We start from the raw sequence: 27,264 nt of genomic DNA on the forward strand, positions 1-27,264 counted from the left end.
AGGGCAGGCTCTGGGTCTGAGGGCTGGGTCAGCTGGGAGTGGTGGCCTCAGAAATCTACAGAGTGGGTGACAGAGATGAGGGGGTTGGTGTTCCCCAAAACCCGCCCCTGCACGGATCAGGTGTGCCCTGTGGCCCAGGTGGAAATGGCCATATATATTGGTCCAGACTGGAGCAGGGGCTTGTCCGACATGATTCCACTTGTTTCCTTATCTCCACCAGGGGCCATAAACTCCCCTGGGGACTAGCAATTCCCCTAAAAGAAGGGGAGCTCTTTTACTCCCCAGTCCTAGACCCAAATATTAAAGCAATTATGTAACTAGCAATAAATTACTTAAAGTAATGACTCACTCAGCTTAATTAGAGCACGAGCAGGGAGGGATTAAGGTATTTTTAGAGCACGCACCTCACTCCCTCCTGTGGAGGGAGACCTCTGTGCAAGGTAGGGGTGGAGAAAGGGCTGGGAGCTCATGGAAGGACCCCAGGTGTCTGCAAGGGGATGAAAGCTGGTCCTCTGCCCCACTGAGGTCCCAACAAAGAGAGGGCAAGTCAGAGCTGCAGCAGGAGGGATTCAGGTAAGACTCAAGGAACACTTTCCAGTGGTGCTGATTGGAGAACTGGGGCAGGTAAACTAGATTACGAACTCTTTGTGGGCAGGGACTATGTCTGTGACCCCTTCTCCACCTAGGAACAGAATAAGAATGAGACTTGGGGTCAGTCAAGCCTCAGTTTGAATCCCACCTTTACTCGATACTAGCTGTGTGGCCTTGGACAGTTCCTTTATCACCCTAAGCTTCCATTTCCTTCACTGTAAAATGGGCATAATAATATCCACCTTTGTATATATTGTAAGGATCAAATGGGTTAATGTGACATGTAAAACAAACCACAGTACTGACTTTACAGAACCAAAATCTCCAAAAGGGCAGGAATTAGGTCTGTTTTGTTTACTATTGTATCCCAAGCTCCATTCACAGGGCCACGCGTAGTAGGTGTTCAATAAATGCTTGTTGAGTGAATGCATGTTAGTTTCATTTCCATTCTCCAGCTCCATATGGGTTCCTTGTTTCAAGGTTTTGTGAATAAAGGAACTAGGTGAGAGGAGGGCAGAGGTACCTCACAGGTGGCATCTGACCTTTCTCTCGCAGGCTGAGAGGAACAGGTGACTTCCAACAGAAAGAACCAGACTTTCAGGGAAAGGCCTCGGAGGGTTCAGGACCACGGACAGCCCCAGCCTCTGTCTTCCGGTTGCCAGGAGAGTTGCTGGGATGAAAGGGTCCACCGTGTGTGCCTTACACAACCCTGGCTGGGAGGAGGAGCCAGCAGTCCAGTCTGACTGGGGAGACCAGAGCCTTCACTCACCATCACTGGGAGTTCAGAGGAGGGGGTATGAGTGCTGTGTGGGGCATCCTGAAAGGCTTCCCAGAGGAGGGGATGGAACTGGCCGGAAGGATTTAGACAGAGAGAACATCCAGGCATCTGCAAAATGCAGTAATAATTCCGACCCTGTAGGTTTTCTGGGAGGATTAAATGAGTTACTTCTTAGGAATGCGTGCTTGGAGAGGGCACAACATATGGGTTTACTTCCTTCCACCCCTTCTCAACCCCTGTGACATGAGGAGGGATGTCCCCCTGCTCTACTGAGGACAGCAGGGCCTGGACACTGCTCACAAGCCCTGGGGTGGGGACTTCCTATTCCAGCCTTCACTGACCCCCACCTCTGAGGTTGGACTGAGATGGACAAACAGAAGGTGCACAGGACAGACTGGGGAAAGGTCTGGGCCCCTCCTTCCTACCAGGGCATTGGGAGGCTGAGGGAAGGACACAGCTGGATCGGGCCGTTAAAGTTTAATCCCTGACCCTCCCCCAGGCCCACAGCCCCAAGGCTCCTGCCCCAAGTGGCCACTCTGATCAGTTCTGACCAGCTCTCCTCACACCTCACTGGCTTCCCAGGGCCTGGGCGATGAATTACTGATGACAGCATCGCAGCATCACTATGACGACCAGGCATTTTCTTAGCCTCCAGTCAGAATGCAGCGGCAGAGGCCAGAGACCTCTTTGACTCTGGGCCTTTGTACTGGTGTGTGTGACAGGGGCCAAAGGGGAGTGGGAGATGGGGCAGGACCAGGCATGGGGGCTCCATCTGGAGTGGACTAGAGTTCATTCAGAGTGTTAGATCCAAGGGGACCTTGAGGACAGTTGTATCTCTCTGTCCCTCCTTTCTTATCTCTTTCTTTTCATTCCTCCCTCCCTTCCTCCTTCCTTTCTTCCATGTCCCTAAGCCCCTTCCCTGTTGGAGGCCCTGAGCTGCCCACCACCTTCATCCCCTGGGAATGAGGCCCAGCCTGACCCTCACCCTTGGGAGCTCAGAGTGAAATGGGGACATAGACACTTCCTGGTCTAGGCTCCAGAGAAGGTGTGTCAGCCACTGGTGGCTCTGTTTGGGGGGTCTGGCTTAGCTCTGCCAGGGGCTGTGCAAAAGGCTTTGCAGAGGGGGTGATACTTCTTCTAGCCCTATTGAGCGAGGAGGGGATTTTCCAGTGGAGAGACAGAGGTCCAGGGAATTCCCTGGCTGTCCAGTCTTTAGGGCGCAGTGCTTTCACTGCCGGGACCTGGGTTCAATCCCTGGTCAGGGAACTAAGATTCTGCAAGCCAAAAAAAAAAAAAGAGAGAGAGAGAGAGACAGAAGTCTGGAGGTGAACTGGTGAACCACAAGGCACGAGTCCAGAGGTGAAACCTAAAGAGGGACGAGAGATTGATAAAAGTCCAGAACAGCCTAAGTGTGGGGTCTGCAGTGGGGAGCACGAGAGGAGTGGAGCCTGGGGAAGGACTGGGAAGGAGTGGACACAGTGAGGAGTTTGCAGTTTTTCCCACAGGGTAAGAGGAGCCCCTGAAGAATTTTATTGTTGTTGCTTGTTTAATTTTAGGGATGGGAAAACTGAGCCTCCGAGAGGGAAAGTGACTTGATTAAGCTCAATGAGGTCCTTAGAGACAGACTGAGACTATGGGCTCTGCCAGGGTCCAGCTAGACCCCAGCTAGGACCTCTTGCCCCAGATTTGCTGGCCAGAATTTTTCCAGGTAACCACTACCTCCAGTGGGTGGGGAGGGTCCATGGGTGACTTTACCCTCAGTTTTAATGAAATTTGCATAGGCAAGGGCTGTGCTTATGGCCCTTCCTGCCTTGGAAGGATTGGGTGTGGGTGGGAAGTTAGTTGGGGAGGGCATCCAGGGAAGGACCTGGAGAAGTCAGGGGCTTGGCTAGGGTCAGCAAGAGATTAGGGTCAGAAATTGAATCAAACTTGGGTCTTTGGGCTGCCAGCCCTGACACAGTGCCACATCCCCTTACTCCACACCCTCAGGGATCCTTGACTGAGTTGGGCACTGGTATAAGAGGTAAGGGCATCTCTGAGCTCCTCACATTCTCCCCAGGGCTCTCCCTGGCCCTCGCGTCTGATATTGGGCCTGCTGAGGCTGGAACTTATCTGGGCAGAGAGAGACATTTAGCCCCATTTTTCTGATGAAGAAATTGAGGTCCCAAGATAATCACTCAGTAACGGGTCAGCACTAGACTGGGCCTGGCTGCCTGGCCCTTGGCTCGTCTACACTTCCCCTACCTGAAGCTGTCCCTTGCTTCTCTCCGTCCCGCTGTGCAGCATTGCTGGGCCTGCCAGCTTTGATGGATGGCCCCATGGCTCAGTCTCCCTCCCATTCCTTTCCGGATGCTGGGCCGTTAGCCTCCTAATCACCAGTCCTACCTGGTGGCCGCCAAGCCATCCATCTCTCCTGCACAGCCTCACCCAGCACAGGTGGGTTTTTTGGGGTGCAGCAGTTCTCCCTTCTCTGAGACTGAGCTGAAAGTGTGGCTGCAGACCCTACTCTAGGGGAGTCAAGGGTTAGGGAGCAGTTTACACCCCCTTGCTAGAGTGCCAGAAATCCCCCCTGGACCTTCCAAGGGAACCTACACATGCATACATGTGTATATACGCGCATACACGCTCACAGTAACAGTATTAAAAGCTTTCATGTATCAAAAAATACTGTATGCCAAGCATTGTGCCAGAGCTCTGCATGTATAATCTCATTCATCCTGTTAGTTGAGTACTATTGGTAACCCCACTGTACAGATAAGGAAATTGAGGCTCAGAGAGGTTAAGTAACTTGCACAGGGTCACATATCCAGAAGATGGAGGAACTGGGATTTGAACCCAGGTCGCATGGCTCACTTTTGTATTTGCAACTCCTCTCTTCTACTGACTTAGCACATGCACACACCAGCCTCCATGTCAGCCCCTGCACTGCCCATCTACCTGGACCAGGTTCCTGAGGAATAGGGAGAGTGCTGGGCTGAGGAAGAGATGAGGGGGCACTGCTTATTGTCCAAAGGCGGCCCCCAGACTCTCACCCTGGCAGTGACACTGATCAGCCTGAGAGGCTGCATGGAGGAGGCAGCCTCCAGGCAGCAGGAAGAGGTTGAGAGGCAGTCGATCGATCATCCCTGCAGCGCTGCCTTCCAGGAACTTAGGCCCAGGGGAGTGTGGCGCCGTGGGTCAATCATCCGGGCTGTGGCCCAGGTTCAGTGTGCGGGGGGTGTGCATGTGGAGTGAGGCTGGCGTGGGTCCCCTGCCCGCCCCTCCCCCTGCTTTCCCTTTCCCCTCCCTCTCACCTTCAGCCTGCCGACCCTGCACCTTCCCCTTGCTCTCCCCACTGCCCCCCACCGTGGGCCCTGCAGCTGAGAATGAAACTACCAGTTCCCAGACACCTATGTGTACCTATTGCTGTGGGGTTACCCTGCCCCAGAGGCTGATCCTGGGGTGGGTGCTGCGAAGTTGGGGGAGGGCAGGCAGGGAGGCCAGGGGTCAGGAGCTGCAGGAGGTGGAGGCGAGCCTTCAGAGACCTCAATGGACAATTTAATGAGATAATGAATGTAGAGTGCTTCTTATCACCAGGGCATGCAGTAGGCACTTAGTCTTTGCTGGTTCCTCCCTCAGGAGTCTGGAGAGAGTGAGGCTGATGGGGGCAGATGGGGCGCCTCTGAGGGCACACGAGCTCCCAGAGTAGCTGCCAGGTGCCACTGACAGTGTTAACAATCACAGGAAAAATTAGCTCTGAGAGAGAGAGAGATTAGTACCTGACAGGTGACAGAGTCTAGCCAAGCACTATCATCTTTCTGACATGGGGAGAGGGACAGCTGGTGCTGGGAGGAGTGGTGGCCAGAGCAGGGCTTGGGACCCTCCCCACATTCCTACTGGGAAGTACCCCTGAACAGGCCTAGATAGCGCCCCCTTCCTGGAGCAGCTGCTTCCGCCCTGGCAGAGGGGCTTCCGCCAGGCCCTCCAACTTTCACTAACCCCAAAACACCTGGATTCAAGTCCTGGTTCAGGCACCTGCTGGCTGGTAGTGGTTAGGGCAGTCGCTTTCCTGTCTTCTCATCTGTAACAGGTTACAGTGAGGATTAAATGAGATGTTCCCTGTCCAGTTCCAGCCATTTCCCTGCCCCCAAGGGGCCATGCCCTTCTGAGTTCCCCAGAGCCTGTCTTCCCTAGTTGCAGCCCTGAGAGGGAGAGCTGTGGGCCATCTCTCCACTGGATGCTGTCTGCTCCATCCTTGGGTCCCCACTGCCCTGACACAGGGCCTGTTGTTGAGGAAGAGGGAAGTAAAGGGGGTTCCATATTAGGCTCTGTCATCTTCTCAGTCACTCTGGTAGGGGGACAAGTGTGCCTCTCTGTACTGATGGTGCCTCCACAGGTAACCAAGGCCTAGTCTGACTCAGATGGGGGTGGGGAGTGGGCTCTGGACTGGGATTCCCAAGGCCTGACTTCCTGCTGTTCCAGATACTGCCTCACTGTACGAGCTTGCACGTGACCTGTCCCTGGGGAGTAAGAGACACATGGAACCTTTCTGACCAGCCTCTTTTCTGAGCGTCTGTTCCTAGATGATTCTGTGTTCTGGGGGAGAGGCAGGGTGGTGGGCTGGTGGTACAAGTCTGGTGACGCCCATGCCACAGATGGGCAGACCCAGGAGGAGGGGCTCAGGACGGGGGCCAGCCCAGGACTCTGTGCTCTTGGTGCCCTTGTCCTCGTACTGCCCCTGCCGCTGTCTGCTCTGCCTTCCAGTCCACGTTGTGTTGCCCCGCCTGCCCCTCCATTTCTGGTCCTCTCTTGCTTTATTATCTGTCTCTCTATTGCCTCCTGCCTCAGGCTTATCTCCTCCTGTCACACTTCCATCCATCTCTCTCATTCCCCTGTGGCTTCCTCCCTCTCCCTCCCCAGGAGTTGGGCTTGTCTGGGAGTCAGTCCCTCTCTGCCGCTTGTCTGTCTCAGTGGTCTCTGAGTCTCAGCTCTTGTCTTCTTCCACCTTCCTGAATCTCCCTCTCTCTGATGGTGTCTCTGCCTTTCGCTGTCTCTGAACCCCCTTAGTCTATCTCTGTAAGTCTCTCTCTGCCCTTACCTCTGGGTCTCTGTCTCTCAGAACCTGCCTGGTCCTGCCCCCTCTGCCTCCCTTCCTCCCCTTGCCAGCCCAGCCAGGGCAGTGGGTCCAGCCTTCCCGCCAGGAGAGCGGAGTGGTCCACCCTCCCTCTCTTGCTGGCAGCCTCCGAAGCCCCTGACAATTGCCCTCCGCCCTGCACCACGCGGGGCCTCGTTGCTAGGCCTTGGGCTGGCAGCACCTGGCTTCCATAGCGACGGGTGCCTAGAAACAAAACGCCAAGTCTCCCGGTCCCACACGGAGTCTTTGCAGATTGAGCTCCTTTTGATCAATCAGGACAGGAAACGTGGCCGACTCTGGGCTGCCTCCAGCTTGGAGAGGCGAGAAGAGGAGACCACGGTCTCTGCCTTCTGGAGCTTGGGGGGCTGCTGGGGTGGGAGGAGCTGCTCCAGTGTGGCCCTGAAGCCAAAGAGGGAGCCCCCTCCCCCCAGGCTCTTCTCAGGAGTTGGCCTGCTACTGGGAGGCATGGGTTTGCAAGGGACCGGGTTTGGATCGCTGTTCTACTGTTTCTAGCTGTGAGACTTTAGACAAATGGCCTCATGTCCCGGGACCTCAGTTTTATCAACTGTAAAGTTGGGCTAATAATATCGTAAGAATTAAATAAGAGAATCACCCGGGTGGCCCTGGCACTCAGTAGGTAGTCCCTGACGGCATTGCCCTCCCTTGCCCCTTTAAAGTTGTCTAAGATTTAATTAGCAGAGAGGAGGGCGATGGAACCCTAGGCCTGGACAGTAGTGTGAGCAAAAGGTGGAGGGTGGAAGGCAAGTGCAGGGGCTCACAGGGGCCCTCACCTCACCAGGTATTCACAGAGACGCAGCCCACAGACCATCAGGCTCTGAGGGCTGTGGAAACCCTGGAGCTAGAATCCTGGAGTCCCGGCACTACAGGCAGTTAGAGTAATAGAATGTTAGAATCTTGGGCTCCTCCATTCTCAGGACTCCAGGCTCTCACATTCATAGAATGTAAAAAGCACAGACTCTTCTAATAATGGGATTTATAATAGAGGCTCTGATTTTCTTAGATCACAAAGCTCTGGGAGTTCTTGGAACCTGGAAGCCACAGACTGGGGCTCCCTCTATGACAGTGTCTGAACTGGCAGGGAGTTTTCAGAGCATGGCGCCTCGCGTCCCTGTTGCTTAGAATTTCTTGTGCCTTGGCATTCCTCATGGGCTCAGCTCTGAGCAGTCCTGGGGTGTGTGTGTGTGTGTGTGTGTGTGTGTGTGTGCGCGTGCGTGCACGCATGGGGGACTGGGGTCAGTGACCAACTGCAGCCTGAGGCACCTCTGGAGCAGGGCCAGCCCAGGAATAGCTGGTGAAGGAAAGCTGGGCAGCTTGTGGGCTGCAGCTGTTCAGGCAGGGCTGGGTGGGACTCTGGCAGCCAGCCTTGGCTGAGGACCTACTCGCCTTCATCCACCCAGCCTGCCCAACAGGGCTCAGGAGGAGGCATCTCCATGGGACACTAGAGGGCTGGAGTTAGAGCAGTCCCGCAAGGTCCTGTAGACTGGAGGGCAAGAGGCCCCGGTGAGGGGAGGAGATGGGGTGTGGGGCGGCTTGAGGGATGAGAGAAAGAGTGCGCTCAGTGAGGGGATGCGGCTCAGTGGAGTCTGCTGAAGAGTTTCTCAGCACTGCACTCTCTCTGCACTGCCCCAGACTCCTGGGGAGAGTGGTTGGTGTTGCGGAAGCCTGAGCACCTTGAACCTACTTGCCTATAGTAGCCTGGCGCAGGCTGAGAGCCAAGAGCTCCTTTTCCCACCTCTGCCCAAAGCTGGGAAGGCTGGTAGAGCTGTTGGGAAAGCTGGGATCTGCTGCTCCTTTTGCTCATCTTCCTTCCCGTTTTCCATGGGAATCATGGCTCAGGATGATCAGGATTTGACAGGATGGCGCTGTGGGAGGAGTCAGCACCAGGCAGAGCCATCCCACATGGGAAGGGGTTGGCTGCAAAGAAAGTGAGCTCCCTGTCCCTGGGAGTGTGCAAGCAGAGGCTGGATTGCCAGTCAGGGTGACTTCAGAAAGGGGCTCGGATGGGGGAAGGTGGTCAGGAGGGCTCTTCTCCGGGAAAGGTGGGCTTTGTGTGATTGGCCAAGGTGGCCGCCCCTTCTAGACATCCCTGTGTCTCGTTTAGGGTGTCACCATCTGCCCCCCGTACCCCACTCCTGCTGTGTGTGCCTGGCCCCATGCTGGATATGCTGCATACGGACACGTGGAGCTGAATCAGACCCAGTCTCTTTTGGGTCTGATGGGGGAGGCACATAGGGAAACAAATACAGTTGGGCAGGTCCTCCATAAGGAGGCAGATCAGGTTGGAAGGAGGGTTCTACCACTGATTCCTATAGTCCACAGATGTCTTCTTGAGCAATTCCTCTGGGTCAAGCCTTGTTCTAGGTGCTGGGGCCACAGCGATGAGCAAAATGGAAAAAGAGTCCTGCCCCCTGGAGCTGACAGCATAGTGGGGAGGTCAAGTGCCTCGTAAAAGTACAGAAGTGCTGGTTGGAGGATTGGTGAGCAGTGAGGGGTGTGGCCAGAAGGCAGAGTGTGGGGCATGAAAGGATGGTTTGGAGGCGGGATTAAGGACCAAGAAGGCCAGGACCGGGACTCCAACTTTATCCTGCGGGCAGTGGGGACCCGTGCGGGTATGGGTGAGGCAGGGTCAGACTTGAGTGAAGAAAAGATTACTACAGCTGGTATGGGCATCGGGGAGAAGGAGACACAGTGGTCCCTGAAGGAGGTACTAGGGCAGGTGTGCCCACCAGTGTTCTATGTGCAGGAGCTGTGTGAGCAGGCATATAGGGATGTGAGTCTGTGTGTAGGAGTGTGTGTGTGTAGGAGTGATGGGAGTGTGTGTATCTATGGAAAGACAGTGAGTGTGTGGATGATTGTGTGGCCTGCGGCAGCCTTGTGTGCAAAAGGCTCTTGGGGTTTGCAGAGGATAAGGAGCAGATACCAAGGTGTGCCAAGGCCTGAGTCCCCTGGACCTCAGCCCCGATGTGAGCTGGCAGGTCCTGGACTAGTCCTGGACTAGAATCCTCCAGGCTCCCTTCCCCCGCTAGGGTCGTGCAGCTGGCCATCTGCTGCAGACAAGATAAATGTGTATGCAAATAACATGGAAATGGACGAGACCTGTGGTTGACCCACCCCTCTCCCCTCATCCCTTGAGCCTGAGCTCACTCAGCCTGTGCTCTTTCCCAGTTAGAGCTGCTGCGGGGGCTCTGGGAGCAGGCCCTGCCCACTCGGAGCCCAAATCCACATTGTCCCCAACACCTGCCTGCGGCCAGATCCTTTCTCTGTAAGGGCCACTGCCACATCTGGAGCCAATGCCAGCGGACACACAGAGCTGACCGGGGCTAGTGGCCATGAGCAGCACCTCTGTTAGTTGTGAATTTGAGTACATGCAGACTCACACATTTGCATCTATGTGCCATACTTGGACTCTTATGCACACACACAATGGTATACACATACTTACATGTGTGCATACACACACCTGTGCACACATACCTGTCTGCACACACACACACATGCACATTCCTGTAGATACACACACATCTGTATACATACACACAAGCTCAGCTGTACAATGAAAGCATCACATATCCTTACAAAGATACAAACTTACAAAACTGTACTCTGCCTTCACCCACATCATGCTCACAGACCTGCACGCAGGACCTTACACACATGCACACACCAGGGCTAACTAAGGGTGGCTCACAACCGTGCCCTCTCCGGGGCTGAACACTGCAGATGGGCTCTAGCTGGACACAGAACCCACAGAGATGTCAACTTCCTCCTGGGCCCTTCTTGGACTGTCCCCGGGCAGGGCCCCTCGGATGGTGGAACCCTCTTTTAGTCCATGGGCTCCACCTCAAGTCATGGAGACACTGAGCCACACACACTGCCTCCTGAGGAGCCCCCATGTTGGGATCTGGCCCTCGCTCACAGTCCTTGGGCCTGGCATGCCCGGGCAGGCCTGCCTGCCCCAGAGAGCTGCCTTCTGCCCTGCTGGGCCTACCTGGATCCTGCCTTCCTCCACCCGAGCTGCCTGAGTCCTCAGAGAGAACCAGGCCAACCTTCACAGGGCCAGAGCCTTGCATGAGGTCACCCAGCATGTCAGGGCAGGGCTCAGGTTTGAACTTGGGCTTCTGGGAGTCTGACCATGGCTAGCAGCAAGAGGATAGAGGCACGTCAGGCACACAGACAGGCTCCTGGAAGCAGGACACATGGTCATGGAGGATGGGAACAGATTTGGGGTCTTTGGAGGGCCTGCTGGTGTCACGCTCTTATATGGAGAGATGACGAGCATGAAAGTCTGCTCACCAGTCCTGGGTGAGGAAGTAATTTGTAAGCACAGTGGTCCAGAGAGGGGTCATTGTTAGGAACAAGGAAGGGCTGGTTCTTGGACAGGGCCTGAGGTTGAAGGGCCCAGTACCCAGGTTGACAGGCTGTCAGCTGAGTCACCTTTTCCTAAGATACCGAGTCTGAGGTAGCTGGGCCACTGGACAGCTTAATGTGGCCTGTAAGGTGGGGAGATGAAAAGAGGTGGCTGTGGAGCTGAGCCAGGTACCCCTGAAGCTGGGCTTCCTCATGGCAAAGGCGGGCCGAGGGTTCAGGGGCTGGGAGTGTAGGACACTGACTGCATTCTTGGGGACAAAAGGAGAGGTGGGTGAGAGTTTTTCTCACGTGCCTTTCCTCAAGAGGCAGAGAATGAATATAAAGCACAGATTGGAGCCAGATGGCCTGGGTTTGAATTTTGGCTCTACTACTTATTAGTTGTGTGACTGTGGGCAAGTTACTTAGTGCTCTGTGCCTCAGTTTTCCTTATCTGTAAAATGTGGCTAATAATGGGTCCTACCTTATAGTGTTGTTGAGAAGATGAACTGTGAGTCACAGAGTAAGTGCTCAGCAAATGTTAAAGCCCAAGAGATGCTGGCCGTGCCAGGCCAGGGTTGGCCCTTGACTGTGAGCTCTGAGATGGCCTCTCCTGAAGAACAAACACCTCTGGCGAGTGGCTGTAACAGATGCCTCCTGGATGCCTTTGTCCCACCCGCACTATCCGGAGCCCAAGACTGAGCTGATGACAGATGCTCAGGATTTACCAAGAGATTTGTGCACTGGCCTCAGACTCAGTCCTTATAATAGCCCTTACATTGGTCACTCCCTTTACAGAGCAAGAAACTGAGGCCAAAAAAAGAGAAGGGAGGCCCTTTTCTGGGCCAGAACCTTTACATATCTTAGCCCATGTAATGTTTTCTACAGCGTTAGTAAGTAGGACAAATTGCCCCCAATTTGAAGATGCAGTAAAATAAGATGCGGTAAAATTGCCCCCAGACGTGACTCTTAGGAAAGATGCAAGAAGGGGGACCCAGAGGACTGAGGTAGCATTCAGGGAAGGCCTCCTGGAGGAGGTGGGCCTCTGACTGGCCCCTGAAAGATAAGCAGGCTGATAGGATCTAGAGGACATTAGGGTTGGGGTGGCTGGGTAAAAGCCTGAAGGTGAGAATGAGTCAGTCACCCATCTGAGTAGAGCAGGAAGTATAAATTTAAGGAACGGTGGCAAGAGGGTCAAAGCTGAAAAAACAAGTTGGGGCTAAGTCATAGAGGATCTGCCATGTCAGGCTGAGGGTTGGGACTTTATTGTGCTGATGGTAGGGAGCCACTGAAGGTGTATGAGCAGGGGAAGAGGCATTGTCCAGAGTTGGCCCTCAGAAAGAGAGGTGGGAGAACTCTTGGCATGGAGGGCTTCCCCCTGAGTTGTGACACAGCTAGGACTCTGCCCAGCCTGTGTGCCAGGTGCCTGGACTGTGCCCAGGACTGGGCTCAATGACTCAACCTTGAGGAAATCACTCCCCAGGGAGAAAGGGCCCCGATGAATCAGCCCAGTGAGGTGGGGAGCTGGGAAGCTGGAGGGTCACTGAGTCACCCTCCAAGAGGGGTGGCGGGTGAGGGTTAAGGGGAGAATTGCAGAGAGAGGGGACCGCAGTACATGGGAAGGATTCAGGTCAGACCACAGCGAGGGCTGTCAGGGGACTCTGGCTGCCTTCGCACCATTGTGGGGTTGATTCTCCTGGCAGTCTTGTGAAAGAGATGGGAAGACTGAAGCCCAGAAACCAACTGGGGAGGGGATCTGACCAAGGTCATGCAGTAAGTAGCTAGCCGGCAATGGCCAGGAGACACCCAAGAGCACCCTCCAGTCCAGACACGTCCCACCGCCCCAGCCGACCTCATGCCAAGCGGAGGCTAGGAACCGGTTGGGTCCAGGCAGGGAGCTGGCCCAGGTGACCCCTTTCCCCTCCGACACCCGCCCCTCCCGCGCAGATGGCAAATCGGGCCTGGCTGCGCCGCCGCGCTGGGACAGCAGGGGGCGCAGGAGCGTCACGGCTGCAGCGGGCGCCTGAGCACAGAGGCCGCTCTGCGGTGAATTGCGCTTCGGGGTCGCAAGTCCCACCGCGGAACTGTGGACTGTGTGGCCCTGGGGCCTGCACCCTCTCTGGCTTGCGGGGACGCCAACGCAGACCTGCCTGCCCAGTGCCCCTACCCACAACTTGGGAATGGTGCGCCTGTGTGTGCGCTCGCGTGTCTGTGCGCACGTGTCTCCCTCTCAGATTTGCTACTGCTCCCAGGGCCTGTCAGACTCGGAGCGACCTCTAAAATTTCCCCTGATTTCCCCCCTTTTTCCTGGAAGAAGAGCAAGCCCAGGGCTCCTTGTTCGTGCCAGTGGTCCCTTCCCCTCTATCTCCCCCTCCGGACCGCCCCCCCCCCCCGCCCCCTCACTGCGCTGGTCTCTGCCTTGGGACTGTAGCCTGGCTTCAGGACTTTATAAGTAAGTGGTGGAGGGAGAGGATGTGATCAGGAGAGAGGCTCAGAGAGGCGACCCTTGAGAGGTAGTGAAAGGAGTGGCGAAGGGGCAAGAGAAGGGAGCGAAGGCTGAGAGCCGGCTATCAGGCGGGGGATCCTAATAGCGCACAAGCTGGAAGAATCTTGAGAGCGGAGAGATAAGGGAAGTGAGAGCTGGTGGGGGGCCCTGGTGGGGGTGGGAAGATTGGACGAGCTAAGAGGTGCTGTCCACGGTTGCGGAAGGTGGGCGGGGCCGGGGCGGTCGGGGGGCGGGAAGTGGGCGGTTCGGGGCGGGGCCAGGGCGGACACTCGCGCGGACCAGGCGAAGCTGTCGCGGACGCCCTGGCCAAGCGCAGCGGCCAGGCCGGCGGGCGGGCGGGCGGCTGTGAGCATGGTCCTGGTGCTGCACCACATCCTCATCGCTGTTGTCCAATTCCTCAGGCGGGGCCAGCAGGTCTTCCTCAAGCCGGACGAGCCGCCGCCGCCGCAGCCATGCGCCGACAGCCTGCAGGTAGGGCCCCCCCCCGCCGGCTCTGGGCACGAGGGGAACGGGGTGTTGGGTGAGCGCCCAGCCGGGTCCTCCGCGGAGCGTGCTGTCGCCGGTCCCATGGTCTACCCCGTCCCTGAACCCTCCTAGGGTGGGGACCCCTCCCCTAGCTGAAAATCCCACTTCTGTGCTGGGACTGCAGCCCATACCCAGAGACATTGAGTCCTCAGCTCACAGTTCAAAACCTCACGCCAGACTCTGAACCCTCTTCAGATCTGGGACTCCACCCCCAAGCACTGAACTCCCAATCCACAATGGGACCCCTGTCCACACCCAAGAGTTCTGTTTGAGCCTGGAACCCCCTGCCTCCCAGATTAGTAGAGGACCCCTGCCCATACCCCTGGACCCCCAATATATTTATCAGACTCCAGGCACACCCAGAACACCTGAACCCCCGACTCTCAACCAGGACCCCACCTCAGAGCTGGGGCCTCATCTCAAGCCCCTGAACCCCTACTCCACAGGCCTCATCTGTGCCCTCACCCAGATTCCCACTCAAACACCTGGACTTCAGTCCTCACACCAGACCCCACCCAGGGTCCAAATGCCTCTTTCCATTACAGTTTGTCTCTCCTTCTCTGCAGGATCCCCCTCCCACCCTCTTCCTGCTTTCCCTCCTCCCTCCTGTATAGAAGATCCTAGTCTTTTCCGGCTTGTCTCACCCTCTCCTCTTGTTTCTCTCTGGGTATGGTGGCCCCAGTTTCTCCTCCGGCTTCTCTGAGTCTTTCTGGGCATCTTCCCCCTCTGCTCCTCTATTTCTTTCTTGTTTGGTCTCTTTTGCCCACGTGCCCGCCTCTCTCAGTCTGCCCATCACTCCCCCAATTTCTCTAGGTTTCTGTCTTTGTTCTAGGGCCTTTCCCTGTGGTCATCCTTCCCCTTATATCAGCCTCTACTTTGGGGTGGTGAGGGGACAGGCTCAGAATGCCACGCTGGTGTCCCCAGGACCTCTACCCCCCCCCTGTTGTCAGGCATGGCATGGTGTGGGTGCTGGTGGAAGGGGCTAAACATGGAGCAAGCAGCCCTTGGGCGGTACCAAGGGATTTAAGGTGGGTGGGGATTGTGCAGTGAGGCACTGGGGTTCATAACTTATAAACCCCCTCATCCCTGCTGAACTGGACTTGGGAAGCCGGGGGCTTGGGATGAGGGAGGGGAGGAATAGCCTGCAACCTGGTGTCAGTCACCTGTGGTGGGAGGTGTCCAGGGCTGGGCGAGTCTGGGTGGTATGTGTTTGAGTAGGATGAGCTGGGTTGTGTGTGTTGGGTGTGCCTTGTGTGTGATCATGTGTGTTGTGTCATGTAGTATTGTGTGTGTCATCAGCAGTGGGATTATTTGGGGGAATCTGGGGGGGCTTATGATGAGTGTGAGGACTGTGAGTGTAATGGCGTTGCATGGCGTGTGCAGCTAGGGAGGCCGAGTTGTGAGTGTGGAGTGGTAGATGTATGTATGACTGTTGTGTGTGAGGGGAACTTATGTGTATGTGGTTATGTGTCATCGTGGGGTGGAGTAGTTGTAGGGGCAGCTTATATGGGGGATTGTGTGTGTATTTGTGTGTGTTATGGACTGTTGTGTGTAACCAGGAAGAGCCACTGGAGGGGTCTGATGAAAGGTTTCATTGGATGTCTTGGTAGAGGGGAGTTGGGGTGGGAGAGCTGTGTCTGAGTGCGTTTGCAGCCTAGGTGACTGGCTTCGAGTCACCGAGTTACATCCTGGAGTTGCTCGGGAAATATATTGGGACGTGTGTGTTGGTGTTTGAGTGTCATGTGTCTGTGTGATGACTGTTTGTACAGCTCTGGGTAGGAAGTGTGCAGCAGCCAGGGTCCAGGGGGCCAAGGCAAGAACTTGTTGACTACGTGTGTGTGTGTGTGTGTGTATGTGTGTGTGTGTGCGTGCCCAAGTGCATGTGGGGAGGAGGCAGTGTGCAGGCAGGACTGTCTGTGCTAAGGAGCTGTGTGTGCCCACAAACATTTGACATTTTGGTGTGACATTAGGTGTGCACATTATCTATGCAGGGTGTGTCTCTATGCCTAGGTGATGTGTGTGTATTGAATTTAATTGGAACTGTGTGTCTGTGCTTGGAGAGGTGAGTGTCAGGTGTGTGAGGTGCGCGTGGGAGGTTGAGTGTGAGTGTGGCATGAAGTGTGGGTGTGTGAGCTGGCTGGCTTTTCGGTGTGACACGTGGATTATGTGATCTTCTCTCCCTGTGAGCTGTTTACGTGTGAAGGGTATCCAGTTAGCTAGGGTATGTGTGGAGGGAGGGGGGGTGGAGGGCTGTGGAAGGTGCTGCAGGGGGTGAGGGAGTGGGTGTATAAGGTGTGTGGGGTGAGGAATGAGGTATGTGACGTTCGGGTGTGTAGAATACAGCAGGTGTCCCATAAATGTTTGTGGAGTGACGTGTGTGTGCAGGGAAAGCTTGGCTGCCATCCTGTTCTCGCTTCCCTCCCAGTTAGGTCCCCTGAGATGCCCAAGCCAGGCTGCCTCTACCCTTTGCCCTTCATCCTCCTCGCTTTCACCAAGGCCTTTGTCTTGGATTTCCGGCTGAACAGGCGCTGGACAGGCGGGCGGCGGGCGACGTGGAGGTCCTGGAACCTTTGTTCTTTTCCTCTTAGCCTGTCTCATGTTTTGGGCCGGGATTGGAAGGGGCGGAGAGAGGATGCACGTGTCTCGGGCTCACTGTGTTTACTACCACCTCATGGTTCTCCGCAGAGGGTGGGGGTCCAGGCACAGGCGCTGAGGCCTGGGTGGTATCCCCGGTGGCGCCTCCTCGGCGCAAGAGCAGCTGGGGCTGGGCTGGGAGTTAGGCAAGTTTGCCAACCATGATGTCTTAGTCCCAAGTGTGGCCCAGTGCCCTTCCTTCTGTCATCTCCGGGGTGCTGAGAAGCCAAGTGCCCCCTTCTGCATGCTGCCCGGTCCTCTTCCCTTCTCTGTGTGGCGCCCAGAGAGGGTCACTGGGCTGGGAGGCAACCAGGAAGACCTCAATCTATCTCCACTTGTTGACCCCATATCTGATGGGGGGATAGTTCCTTTCCTCACAGAGACCTTTTTCTGAAAAATGAAGCCAGATCACACCTTTGGGGACCCTCTAGTCTGATCGACCCAGTAGGAGGATCCAGGTCATACCCTCCAGAGAAAGCTATGGGGAGACCTTAGTGGACAGCCTGCCAACAAGGACTCGAGAACATGAAAGGCCAGGACTCCTTGTGGTTGGAAGGCACAGAAACCATCACAGTCAGTCAGGGGAAGGGGCTCGGGGCCAATGCCTCAGCACCACATTCCAGAAGGTTCTCTGAAGTGAGTGGGCTTGAGCTGAGCCTTGAAGGGGGTGTTGGATGGGCAGAGAAATGTGGCCTGAGGCTGAGGAAAATTCTAGCCCAACTGGAAGAAGGAATCTTGAAGGCTGTTGATCATTCCCAAGCAATACTGTCTGGTTTTGGATGGCCATCCCTGGGCCTCCTACCTTCTCAAGCTTTCATGTCCAACCTTTTCCCATCCTGTTGTCTTTGGGCAGAATCATCATTGTCATCATCTTCATCATCACCGTTTAGGCAGCTCTTTCCAAATTCCAAGCTCCTTTCACAAATGTCTCCTTTAACAGGAGCTCATTCTGTTGTCTGAAAGCATTTATTGAGCACCTGCTATGCACCAGGCAGGCACAGTGTTAAGTGCTGCAGTCATAGCAGTGACTAAATAAGCCTCATGGGGGTCCCATTTTCTGTGTCTAAGAAACCCCATCTTCGTGGCCCAGCCACACTGTCAGCCCCTCAGGCCTTGGGCAGACGGCCCTCCCTTCTGTTTCCCGCAGCCTGACATGCACATGATATGCTCCAGGCATGCATCCCATGGTGTTGGGGTCTGGCTCCTGCCAGAATTCGAGCTCTTGAGAGGCTGGGCTGGGTCTGCCCATCCCATGTGTCCTGAGTTGGGCTCAACATAGATGCTCATATTGATCATCAGAGGTCCCTATCCCCCTGTAGGGGTGGCAGCCCTGCTGCCATCTAGGGAAACTGAGGCCCAGAGCAGGGAGATCTTTAGGGAGCCTCCTCTTAAGACCCTCCTTTGACCAGCGTTACCAGAGACCAAGAGAGGCCAGGTGACTTGTCCTGGTTTCACAGCAAGGTGGCAGGACTGGTCCTAGAATACAGCTCTCCTGGCTGCCAGGCTGGGCTCCGGCCCCAGCTCCATGCTGCTCCCTGGCTAGCCTCCGTGCTGCCTGTGGCGGGTAAATGATTATTAATGACACCCCTGGCAAGGAGACAGGAAACGTTTCCCAACCACAGCTGGGAACCTGCTCCCTGCCAGCCCCAGCCACCCATACCCACCCTGGCCATGGTGTCAGCACTGATGTTATCTCCATGCCGCCTTGGCCTTCTTTCTTTCCTCTTGCCCATCCGAATCCCACCTCCCTTTCCTTTAAGGGGTAAAGGACAAGAAGGAACAGAGCTTTCTCTTTCACATCTCTGTCTCCAACCTGCTTCATCTCCACCGTCTCCCCTGCCCCAAACCAGCCAGAAGTAGCCCCTCCTCCAGGAAGTCTTCCCCTAATGCACCACCAGCCCCTCCAGTGGCCCTGTCCTGGGCTCTGGTCACTGAATCTCCCTCATTGCAGACTCTGGTCCCACTCTGATGGTTTGCCCTGATGGCCCTAAGGCTGGCTGGGGACTTCCTGTGGCCTGTCCTCAATTGCTGTGTTAGGACTGACATGTGGAGGATCATCCCAAATGCTTCCTCCAGGAAGTCCCCAGCCCAGCCCAGGGACTCTCACTTCCTCTGAGCACCCCAGCCCTCCCTGTCCGTGCCACACACTGTGTACTGCCAGGCCTTAATAGGTAGACAGTTAGTGAGCACCTACTCTGTGCTCAGCAGAGAGGGTAGGTAGAGAGAGCATGGTGGGGGCCTTAAATTTCGGCCACACATTCTGCCAAGTCTGAGCAACAAAGCGTCTGCCTCTTGGCAGGTAGGCAGACCCAGGCACCAGGGCCAAGGGTGGACAGGTGATAGGGTGGCGGAGGGGCACAGACAAAGATTGATGCTGGTAGATTGTGTGGGGGGAAGGCAGCGATGGGGAGAAACTTGGGGGCCATGGTGGGACAGAGCAGGGGCCCCGAATTCAGCCCAGGATGGGAGGGAGGGCAAGTTGGGAAGCTTCCAGGAGGAAACATTTAAAGTGAGAGCTGAGGAATGAGCCAGGAGAAAGTTCTGGACAGAGAGAAGGAGAGAATGGCGAATGTGAAGGCTTGCTGGTGACAGACAGAGGGAGGGAAGCATTCCATGGAGCTGGGTGCTGGACAGCCAGGGCGGCTGAGTGATGGAATTGGTGTGTGTGTGTGTGTGTGTGTGTGTGTGTATAGCATAGGAGACGAAGCTAGTGAGGCTGGCAGGGGCCAAATTGTGCAGGACTTTTGTGCCATGTCAAGGAATTTGGACTTTCTCCAGAGGGAACTGGGCACTAGGGGAAGAGATGAAAGCAGGCCAGGGACTGTTCAGACCTGCGTGTTATGAAGCTCCCTGGGCCATGGGGTGGGGAGCACATAGAAGGAGTGAGGCAGGAGGCTGAGGCAGTGTGGTTCAGACATGGGATGATGAGGCTGAACAGGGAAAAGCCAAAGTTGGAGGGGAGGGGACAGAGGGGGCAGAGGTAGAGGAGGGAGCCGGTCAGCTGTAGAGGTGAAGGGAGAGAGAGCGCCACCCCGGGGTCTGGGTGGCCACATGAGGGAAAACAGGGTTTGAGGGCACATGCCTGGGCCTGGGTCAGGGCCCTCTAAGGAGCAGAAGGTCTCAGAACGGCGTCCCAGGTCAGGAGCTTTGAGGCTAAACAGAAACCAGGGGACCTGGATCCCACTGGGGGCTGCTGCGTCCTTGTCTGTAGCGTGGGGATGTGGGATCTGCCCTGGGCGAAGAGCGTTCAGAATTCAAAAATTAAAACAATCTGTAAAATATAATATTTAATAAAATTCAAATTCAAAAATGTATGAGTACATTCCAAAACGAGTTAAAATGTAAATTTATGAAAACGCTAAACATACATCCCTGATGGTTTAATATCAGCGGTAAGCCTTCACTGCTTCCCTCCTCTTTGATTCCAGCTTCCTTGAAGCTGCTGCTTCTGGTGCGGCTGGACCCCCAGGGGGTCCAGGACGTTCTGGTCTCTTGTTCAGGGCACCTCCTCTGGGGAGCCTGCTCTCTGGCTGGTAGCTTCAGGGGGCAGGCATTTTGCTTTTCTTGTCCTCCACCCTGAGGGACTTGACCCCTCGAACTTCACCCATCTATTGTTGTGTTTATTTGAGGGGCCTGAGTACAGACCCAGGGAGGGGGAAAGGTGAGGGAGTTGCAGGAACCAAGGGTAAGAGGGGTGGAGAGATGAAGTGCCAGCTGCAGGGCCCAGTGGGGGTGAGGTTGGGAGGGAGGAGAAATGAGCAAAGCTAAAAGAGCAGCATCACTCCAGCTTGAATATCTGTATTCCCGAAAGTAAAAGTTGCGCCATTTCCGGAAGACTGGGTTACTGAGGTCCCATCTTGCAATCTCGGATCTGGGCATTGCTTGGCTCCTACTGTCCAGTGATCTTGCATAAGGCCACTTTCTGGGCTGCATTTTCTCACCTGTAAAAGGAGGAAGTTGCGGTGGATGAGCTCTCTGGAGAATCTGGCATTGTCAGTTTGTGGGGTTCCAGCCTTCCATGACTTTCAGCTCCCGGCCAGGGCTGTGTGGATGCGTGGTTGTGTGATTCCGACATTCTGTGACTTTAAGTTGCTGAGACTCTAGGAGCCGAAGAAGCAGACGTTCTGTGATTCCAGGATTCTAGGATTTGATGATTTGATGATTCAATGATTCTAAATGGGGTTGCTGGGAAGAGCTGCAACCACCTGCCTTGTTAATGTCGATGTTCAGTTATTAAAAACATAGCAAAAAGCAATGGAGACAGCTTGGGGGCGGCGGGGTGGCCCCCACCCCCAGGGAGGGAGGGGAGGAGGGGCTGGCTTGGTGTCAGTGGGGAAGGAGACCGTCTCAACCTGGGTTGCACAGATAGTTTCTCCTGCCACAGCAGAACTGGTGTGCGTGCGTGTGCAAGATCCACCACTCCCTAAGCTTTCAGGGTAAGGGGTCATTTCCTTCATCCCTCTGCCTCCAATCTTCAGTCATTTCAGACTATGGCAGAGAGAGGAGTACCCTTTCCTTCCAGCCCCTAAAGCCTCTGGGAGAAATGACCACAGTGGAGGAAGGAGAGGCCTGCTTACCCCCACCCTCTCCTTCCCTGGCAGCCTCGGCCTGAGGGGGAAAACAGGACATGAACACTTCCTGGACACAGACACGGGAATGCACGAAGCCCTGCCTGTGAGGGCCCAAGTACAAAGGGCCTCCGCCTAGGGCAGAGGCCAGGCAGCCAGAGGGGCAGTGTGGACATCGGCTAGGGGCCCATCGGCACCCCTTGAGCGCAGGCCAAGGAGGGAGGACCCTGCTTGTGCCCTGGGGGTGGCTGTGAGAAGGGCTTACGGAAGGGAGGTCCCAGGCCAGGGGGCCTGGAGGGCTGATGACCGATGGGGGCTCCCTTGTAGCACAGGCCTCCCGCCCAGCACAAGGCCAGCTCCTTTGTCCAGCGGCTTGCTGCCTCTTGGATTGTGCACAGTCTCAGCACCCACATCAGAGGTGGGGAAAGAACCTCCAGGCAGGAGAGAAGGATCTCAGCCCTCTAGAGAGCCCGCCCTGGCTGGGTCCCTCAGAACCCAGTACTGCTGTGCAAGACCCAGCCTGCTGGGTTCACAGATCAAGTGATGGAGGCTGGGAGTTGGCCCCGATCCCACAGCGCAGCAGGGCCTGAAACACGGCTTCCTGATTCCCAGTCCTGGGAGCTCCCCTTTGCCTGCAGCTCCCCCCTTTCCCCTGGAACACCTGGAGAGCTGGAGTGGAGGCAGGACTCAGGTCAGGGGGGCAGAACATTTGTCTGTTACCCACCATCTTTCTCCTCCCACAGACCAGGAGACAGGTGGGGTGGTGACAACTGCTCCCTGTCATGCTCAAGGCTGCATTGTCTACCACGTCCTGTCTTGGCCCTGAGGACAGGGTCCCCAGCAGGGAACCCCTCCCCAGCTCCCTGACCCACGATGGGCCTCCCTGGGGTTCTCCTCTCTCGTCCTCCTGCCATCCCACCCCTCGCTCTCGTCTCTTCTTCCTTTTGGGCTCTCTCCCCATCTCTATAAGGTTCCATCTCTGGCTGTCTTTGTGTGTCAGTCTCTCCAAAAGATTGTTAGACTTGTAAGGGCCCTAGGAGGTCATCAAGTCCATTCCTTTTATTCTTCAGATGAAGACAGTAGCTCAGAGAGGGGAAGGTCCTGTCCAAAGTTGCACAGTAGGCTGTGGCAGAGCCCAGGTCACGGAAGCACCCTGTCTTGGCATCAGGCATCTAGGGTTTGAGGACTGACTGTGTCATGACCAACCCGACAGGCTTCTCTCCTCAGCCCTGAGCTGTTCTCCCTTCTTTTTCTTTGTCTTCTTCTCTGCTGCCTGGCTGACCCCTACCTCAGGCAGACCCTGCCCTTGGGACACAGACCAGAGCTGGGGACTCCATGACTGGGATGCACACCCATGCACACATGGACACAAAGACACTTGCAACTACATACAGGTCCCAGGTACAAACCTATACCACGTAGTTAGGAAGCTGTCCTGGAACCTAGTGTTCTCTTCCTGTGAGGTACCACACACCTCCTCCAGGAAGCCCCCCAGGACCTCTCTGCAGAGTCTCCATCCCACCAGCCCCTTTGTGACAACTGAGCCCTGTTGAGCCTAGATTCCTCCTCTGTGATCGCAAGGGCACGGCTGAGTCTCTCTCTGGTCCTGGAGCCCCTCCTTCAGTGTTCCCTCCTTCTGTCTCAGGAGGGGCTTAGCTTCCTGTGGCTGGGTGGGGAGAGTCCTGAGGTCCCCAGAGGACAGTGGGACAATGGGGAGGCGGTGACAGATGAGACATTGCGTCTTTCCCAAAGTAGGCTCCACCCTACCCTGACCTCCTGGCTGGTGTCTGGGGCACAGTCCTGGCCTGTGGACCTCTTAGGACTAGGGTCCTGGTCTGACACGCCACCCCCTGCCCTTTCAGTGCAGAGATCAGAGCATCAGAGCCCCTGACCTCCAGCAGCAGCTCTCTAATTGGAAGCTGTGGAGTCCAGGTCCCCATGGTACCAGCAGCGTATTAACAGAGTGGTGTAGATTCTTGGGGCCTCTGGGAGGGGTGAGCTGCTCTGAGTATGGGGTAGGCAGGCGGGTGGTAAACGCTGAGGCTGGGGCGGGATTATGGAGGTGCTGTGAATGCCTAGCCAAGACCCCACTCATCCTGTCCACCTTCCCTGTTCTTGAAGTGGGTGATGGGGACCCAGAGGGCGTGGGGCAGGAGCCTCTTCAGGGAGTGGTGGAGAGCCTGGGGGGCAGTGAGAATCAAGTGAGACTAGCACTGCTTCTCAGGGGCAGGGGAAGGGGCTGTCCTGGGGCAATTTGGTGGTGGTGGGTGGACCATTGGAGGCCAGGGTTAAGTAAAGAAGGCTTAGGCTTTCAGACAAAAGGGATGGGCCCTGAGGTCAGGCACTTATCTTGGTCCGCGTCATTTCCTCTGCCGGACATTGCTGGGTTAGTGGGGTCATCGCACAGAGGGAAGGAACTGGGCGAGCCAATGCACACGAAGCCCTGCAGTAGACTCAGGCGCATGCGCGACCTTGCCATGCCCTGGGCTGCAGACAGTCCCCCATCAAGGCCCAGCCATGGAGCCACAGTTGCCCTGGGAGATGGTCCCGTGTAGACCATCGTCCCCCATCCCCCCCAGACCCATGCATCCTGGGCGACGCTCAGGCCCAGCTGAAGGCACTGCTGAGTAGAGAGAAGCCCACAGGACACAGGGACACGTGGGACAACCAGACACCTTGCCACAAGCATCCACACGCTAGGTGCAGCTACTGTCACCCCTATGGTCACCACTAAGGAAAACCGTAGATTCCAGCAGTCACGGGCAGGTGTCCAGAGCCTGAGTGAGAAGACAGGGGCACCAGGCAGGGAACCCAGAACCAACCCCGCATGCTGGCTTGTGCCCTTGCCCCAGCTCGCTGAGCGCCTGAGGCTATTTCCTAGCAGGGATGGGTGTCTCATCCCCCCTCCCCCTCCCCATCCCCACCACACGCTTCCGAAGCTGCCAAATCAAATCAGCCCCCGCGCCCGCACCAGGCTGGCATAGCGGCCAGCAGCTGACGGGAATGAAGCCAGGCTCAGAATATCCCGCCGCCTGTGCCTGTCTGATGCCTGGGTATGCTTGTGGATGGGGGTGGGGAGGGACAGCCAGCCCCTGGGTGGTGCCTCCCAGAGCGGCTGGGATTCTGGATGCCACCCAGGTGGTGGGCTCCTGAGAATGAGGAGCTCCTGAGGCAGTGGCTTCTGTGTGTACCAGCCCTTGAGAAGCCATGGAATAGTACTTATAGGATGCAGGTTGGGTGTCCGATTGGAGCCCAGACTGGGCTGAGGACTCCCACGTATGGTCCCATTCACTTAGGATTCACAGCAACCCCAGCTGGGAGCCCAGCCCAGTGACTGTGTGAGCTGGGCACTACAAATCCCATTTTGTAGATGGGAAGCTGAGGCTTAGAGAAGGGAAGTGAAGGGAGAGAAGCAGAAGTGGAGGGGACCACAGAAGGAGTAAAAATGTGGTTTTCCACTCCTGAGGAGCCCCGGGCTTAAGGAAAGAGTTTAGCTCTGTTCTCAGAGTTGGGGGACTGAGAATACACCAGAGCCAGAGGCCATGGGAAGCAGGGTGCCCTCAGGCAAGGCTCCCTGGAGGAGGCCACCTGTGGGAGACAGGAGGCCCCAGGTCTGCTAGGGGCTGGGGGAGGGGCAGCCTGGGGAGAAGGGGAGAAGGCCTGGCAGGCCTCAGCCCCTGGCCTTCTTGTCTCTGCAGCCAGCCGGGACCTCCTTGCACAGGAGCCAGTGCCCCCAGGGAGTAGAGACGGCACACTGCAGGTGAGAGCTCAGTGGAGGGAGGAGTGGGTGGGCTTGGGGGGGTGGGGGGCGCAAGCTGGGGGTCAGTCTGAGCATTGCCCCCACCCCTGGGAGGACTGGGAGGCTGGAGCCGAATCCCAGCCCCACCCCCTCCAGCCTAGGGTCACCCCACACCAAGACCACCTCTCCCACCCTAGAGTTCCCTCCCCCTGAGGATTCGTCCTCCTCCCAAGTCACCTGGGTGTCATGACTCCTCCCTTGTCCTCCCCACCCTCACCCAACAATTCCCTATTGATTCTCTGCCCTAAGTATTTCCTGAACTCCTCTCCTGCTCTCCCTCTGCCTGCCCCAGTCTGGGACTGGTCATCCTTCCCCTGGACAGCCACTGGCTGTCTGCTTTCAGTTGCCCCCATTCTCCATGTGGCTGCCAGAAGGATCTTTCTAACACACAAACCTGAACTTGTCACTTTTCGGCTTAAGAATTCTCCATGCTCCCCCTCCCCCTGCTCCCTCTGCAGCCCGGGCAGGTTGCAGTGCCCCCTTCATCCACTCCTGCCTCCCTAGAACCACTGCTGCTGGCCTCTTCCCCCCTCAGCTTCCCAAATCCTTCTGGGCTCAGCTCTAGCCTCCCCTCCTCCAGGAAGCCCTCCCTGCCTCTCACGCTCCCTCCTCTGAGCTCTCCTGCCCCGGCCATCAGCCGCTGGGGCATTCTGCTGTCTGTGCCTTTAGCACCCTGTTTTCTCCATTATGTGACTCTGTGTGTCTTCCCCTCTGAACTGTGAGCATCTTGAGCCCTGCCTGGGATGGGCCTTTTTCATTCGTGGGTCTCCCACCGCCCTCCAAATGGTACCTGGTGAGGGCTCAGCAAGTGCCTTTCCTTTGAGATGAGGGGTGCCATCCCAGCCCCTGACCATGCCTTTGGGGGGCCTCATAAGAATCGTCAGTGTCCATGGGGCCTTGAGCAGCAGAAATGGGGTGGGCTGGGGGTGGTGAAGGTTGGCACAGAGGAGGGGTGTGTATGAACTCGGACCAAACAGCAAACCTCAGATGAGCCTCCTTTGTGCCCAGGGCCTGGCTGAGAGGAAGGGGAGGCTGTTGCCGTATCGGCCCCTCCTCTGGGCCAGGAGCTTTAGACACACTTCCCTGTTTAATCCCCACAACCTCCCTGGGAGGCAGGGGCTGTTATTCGTCTACTTTGGGGAAGCTGAAGCCCAGCGGGGTCACACAGTGAGTGAATCGGAGGCAGAGCTGAGAGTGGAGCTGTGTCTCGTGCCCAACCCTCGCTCTCTCCCTGCCCTCGGGTGAGATGGCAAAAGACGCTCACACAGGGCCTGGTGCCTAGTGGGGTCAGCGTGGGCTCACTGCTGGGACATGGAGGCCAGCCCTGAGAGTGTGCCTGCAGCTGGGCGCTGGGGAAGGGGGAGAGAGGAGGGGAACAGGAAAGTCATTATTAATTTATTTATGGTTACGGCATTCCCCATGGGGCGGGGGCTCCCCACAGAGCTGGGACAGATGGTGTTCCTGGGAGCCAGCAGTGTCTCAGCAGCTGCTGCCACCCGCTAGGAAAGACTGGATTTGTCATGCTCCCAGGAAGTGGAGTGGGGAGAGAGCTTTGGAGAAGCTGAGACCATCCTGGGCAATGGGAGCTGGGTCCCAAGGGAAGGAGTAAGGCCCAGGCTTCTTGTTTATGCCTCTGTTCATAGCCTCCTTTCCCTAGGCCCTTGGCCATGCTCCCTGCAAATTCAAGTTCTGCCCTTCCTTTCTCCCCCTCCCCATGAGGCATCCCCAGATCATCCACATTTGCTCCCTCTGCCTTTCCTTGGCCTGGGTCCTGCTGCCCCCTCTCTCATACTGAGGATCTTGGGCTTTGAGCCCCTCAGTTCTTAGCTCCGTCCTGCCCCCCAGCCCCACACCCACCACAAAGATGGCAGGTGTCTTCCTGGCCTCTGGGCAGAGCCTGCTCTGTTTCTGGGTTTACTTAGCACCCTTTCCCCAGTACCCAGGCCCACGCTCAGCCCTGCTGGGGAGAGACAGGTTGATGCAACATAGAAAGGATAGGACTGGAGAGAATAGGGACCCTAGGGTGTTGCTCAAACTATTGGGACCATTGGAGGGAAAGAGGGAAGAGGGATGGGAGACTGATGAGGAGCCCTCCTGAGGGAGCAGAGCCTGGGGAGATGACGGCATCATCCAGTGAACAGACCATGGGGTCAGATGGGCATGAGTTCAAGTCCCAGCTTCACCACTTCCTAGGTGTGTGACCTTGGGCCAGTCCCTTAACCAGCCTGGGCATCAGTTTCCTCACCTGTCAAAGGGGGATAAGAAGCTTCATCATTATTGGACATAATCACTATTATTGGGCATAATCACAGCAAAGCTGCTGGGAGAAGTTACAAAGACAGTATGCGTGAGGCGCCTGCCTCAGGCCTGGCCCACAGAAGGTCC

General features: G+C 56.3%; 1 protein-coding gene across 4 annotated transcripts in view; it reads left to right on the forward strand.

The window, feature by feature from the left end:
- Positions 1-13,660: 13,660 nt before the first annotated feature.
- Positions 13,661-27,264, forward strand: part of PDE2A (phosphodiesterase 2A) — a 64,331-nt gene continuing 50,727 nt past the window's right edge. For 2 of the 4 annotated variants that reach the window (XM_036861953.1, XM_036861952.1), the window contains exon 1: positions 13,661-13,824. In XM_036861953.1, the coding sequence (XP_036717848.1) occupies positions 13,705-13,824 (120 nt within the window). In that variant the 5' untranslated portion in view covers positions 13,661-13,704. Of the gene's footprint in view, positions 13,825-24,778; positions 24,841-27,264 lie in introns of all 4 variants that reach the window. The other 2 variants (XM_036861955.1, XM_036861954.1) reach the window with 2 other exon arrangements.

Source organism: Balaenoptera musculus, chromosome 8 (genome assembly GCF_009873245.2).
Source record: "Balaenoptera musculus isolate JJ_BM4_2016_0621 chromosome 8, mBalMus1.pri.v3, whole genome shotgun sequence".
In the NCBI taxonomy this organism is placed as follows: domain Eukaryota; kingdom Metazoa; phylum Chordata; class Mammalia; order Artiodactyla; family Balaenopteridae; genus Balaenoptera; species Balaenoptera musculus.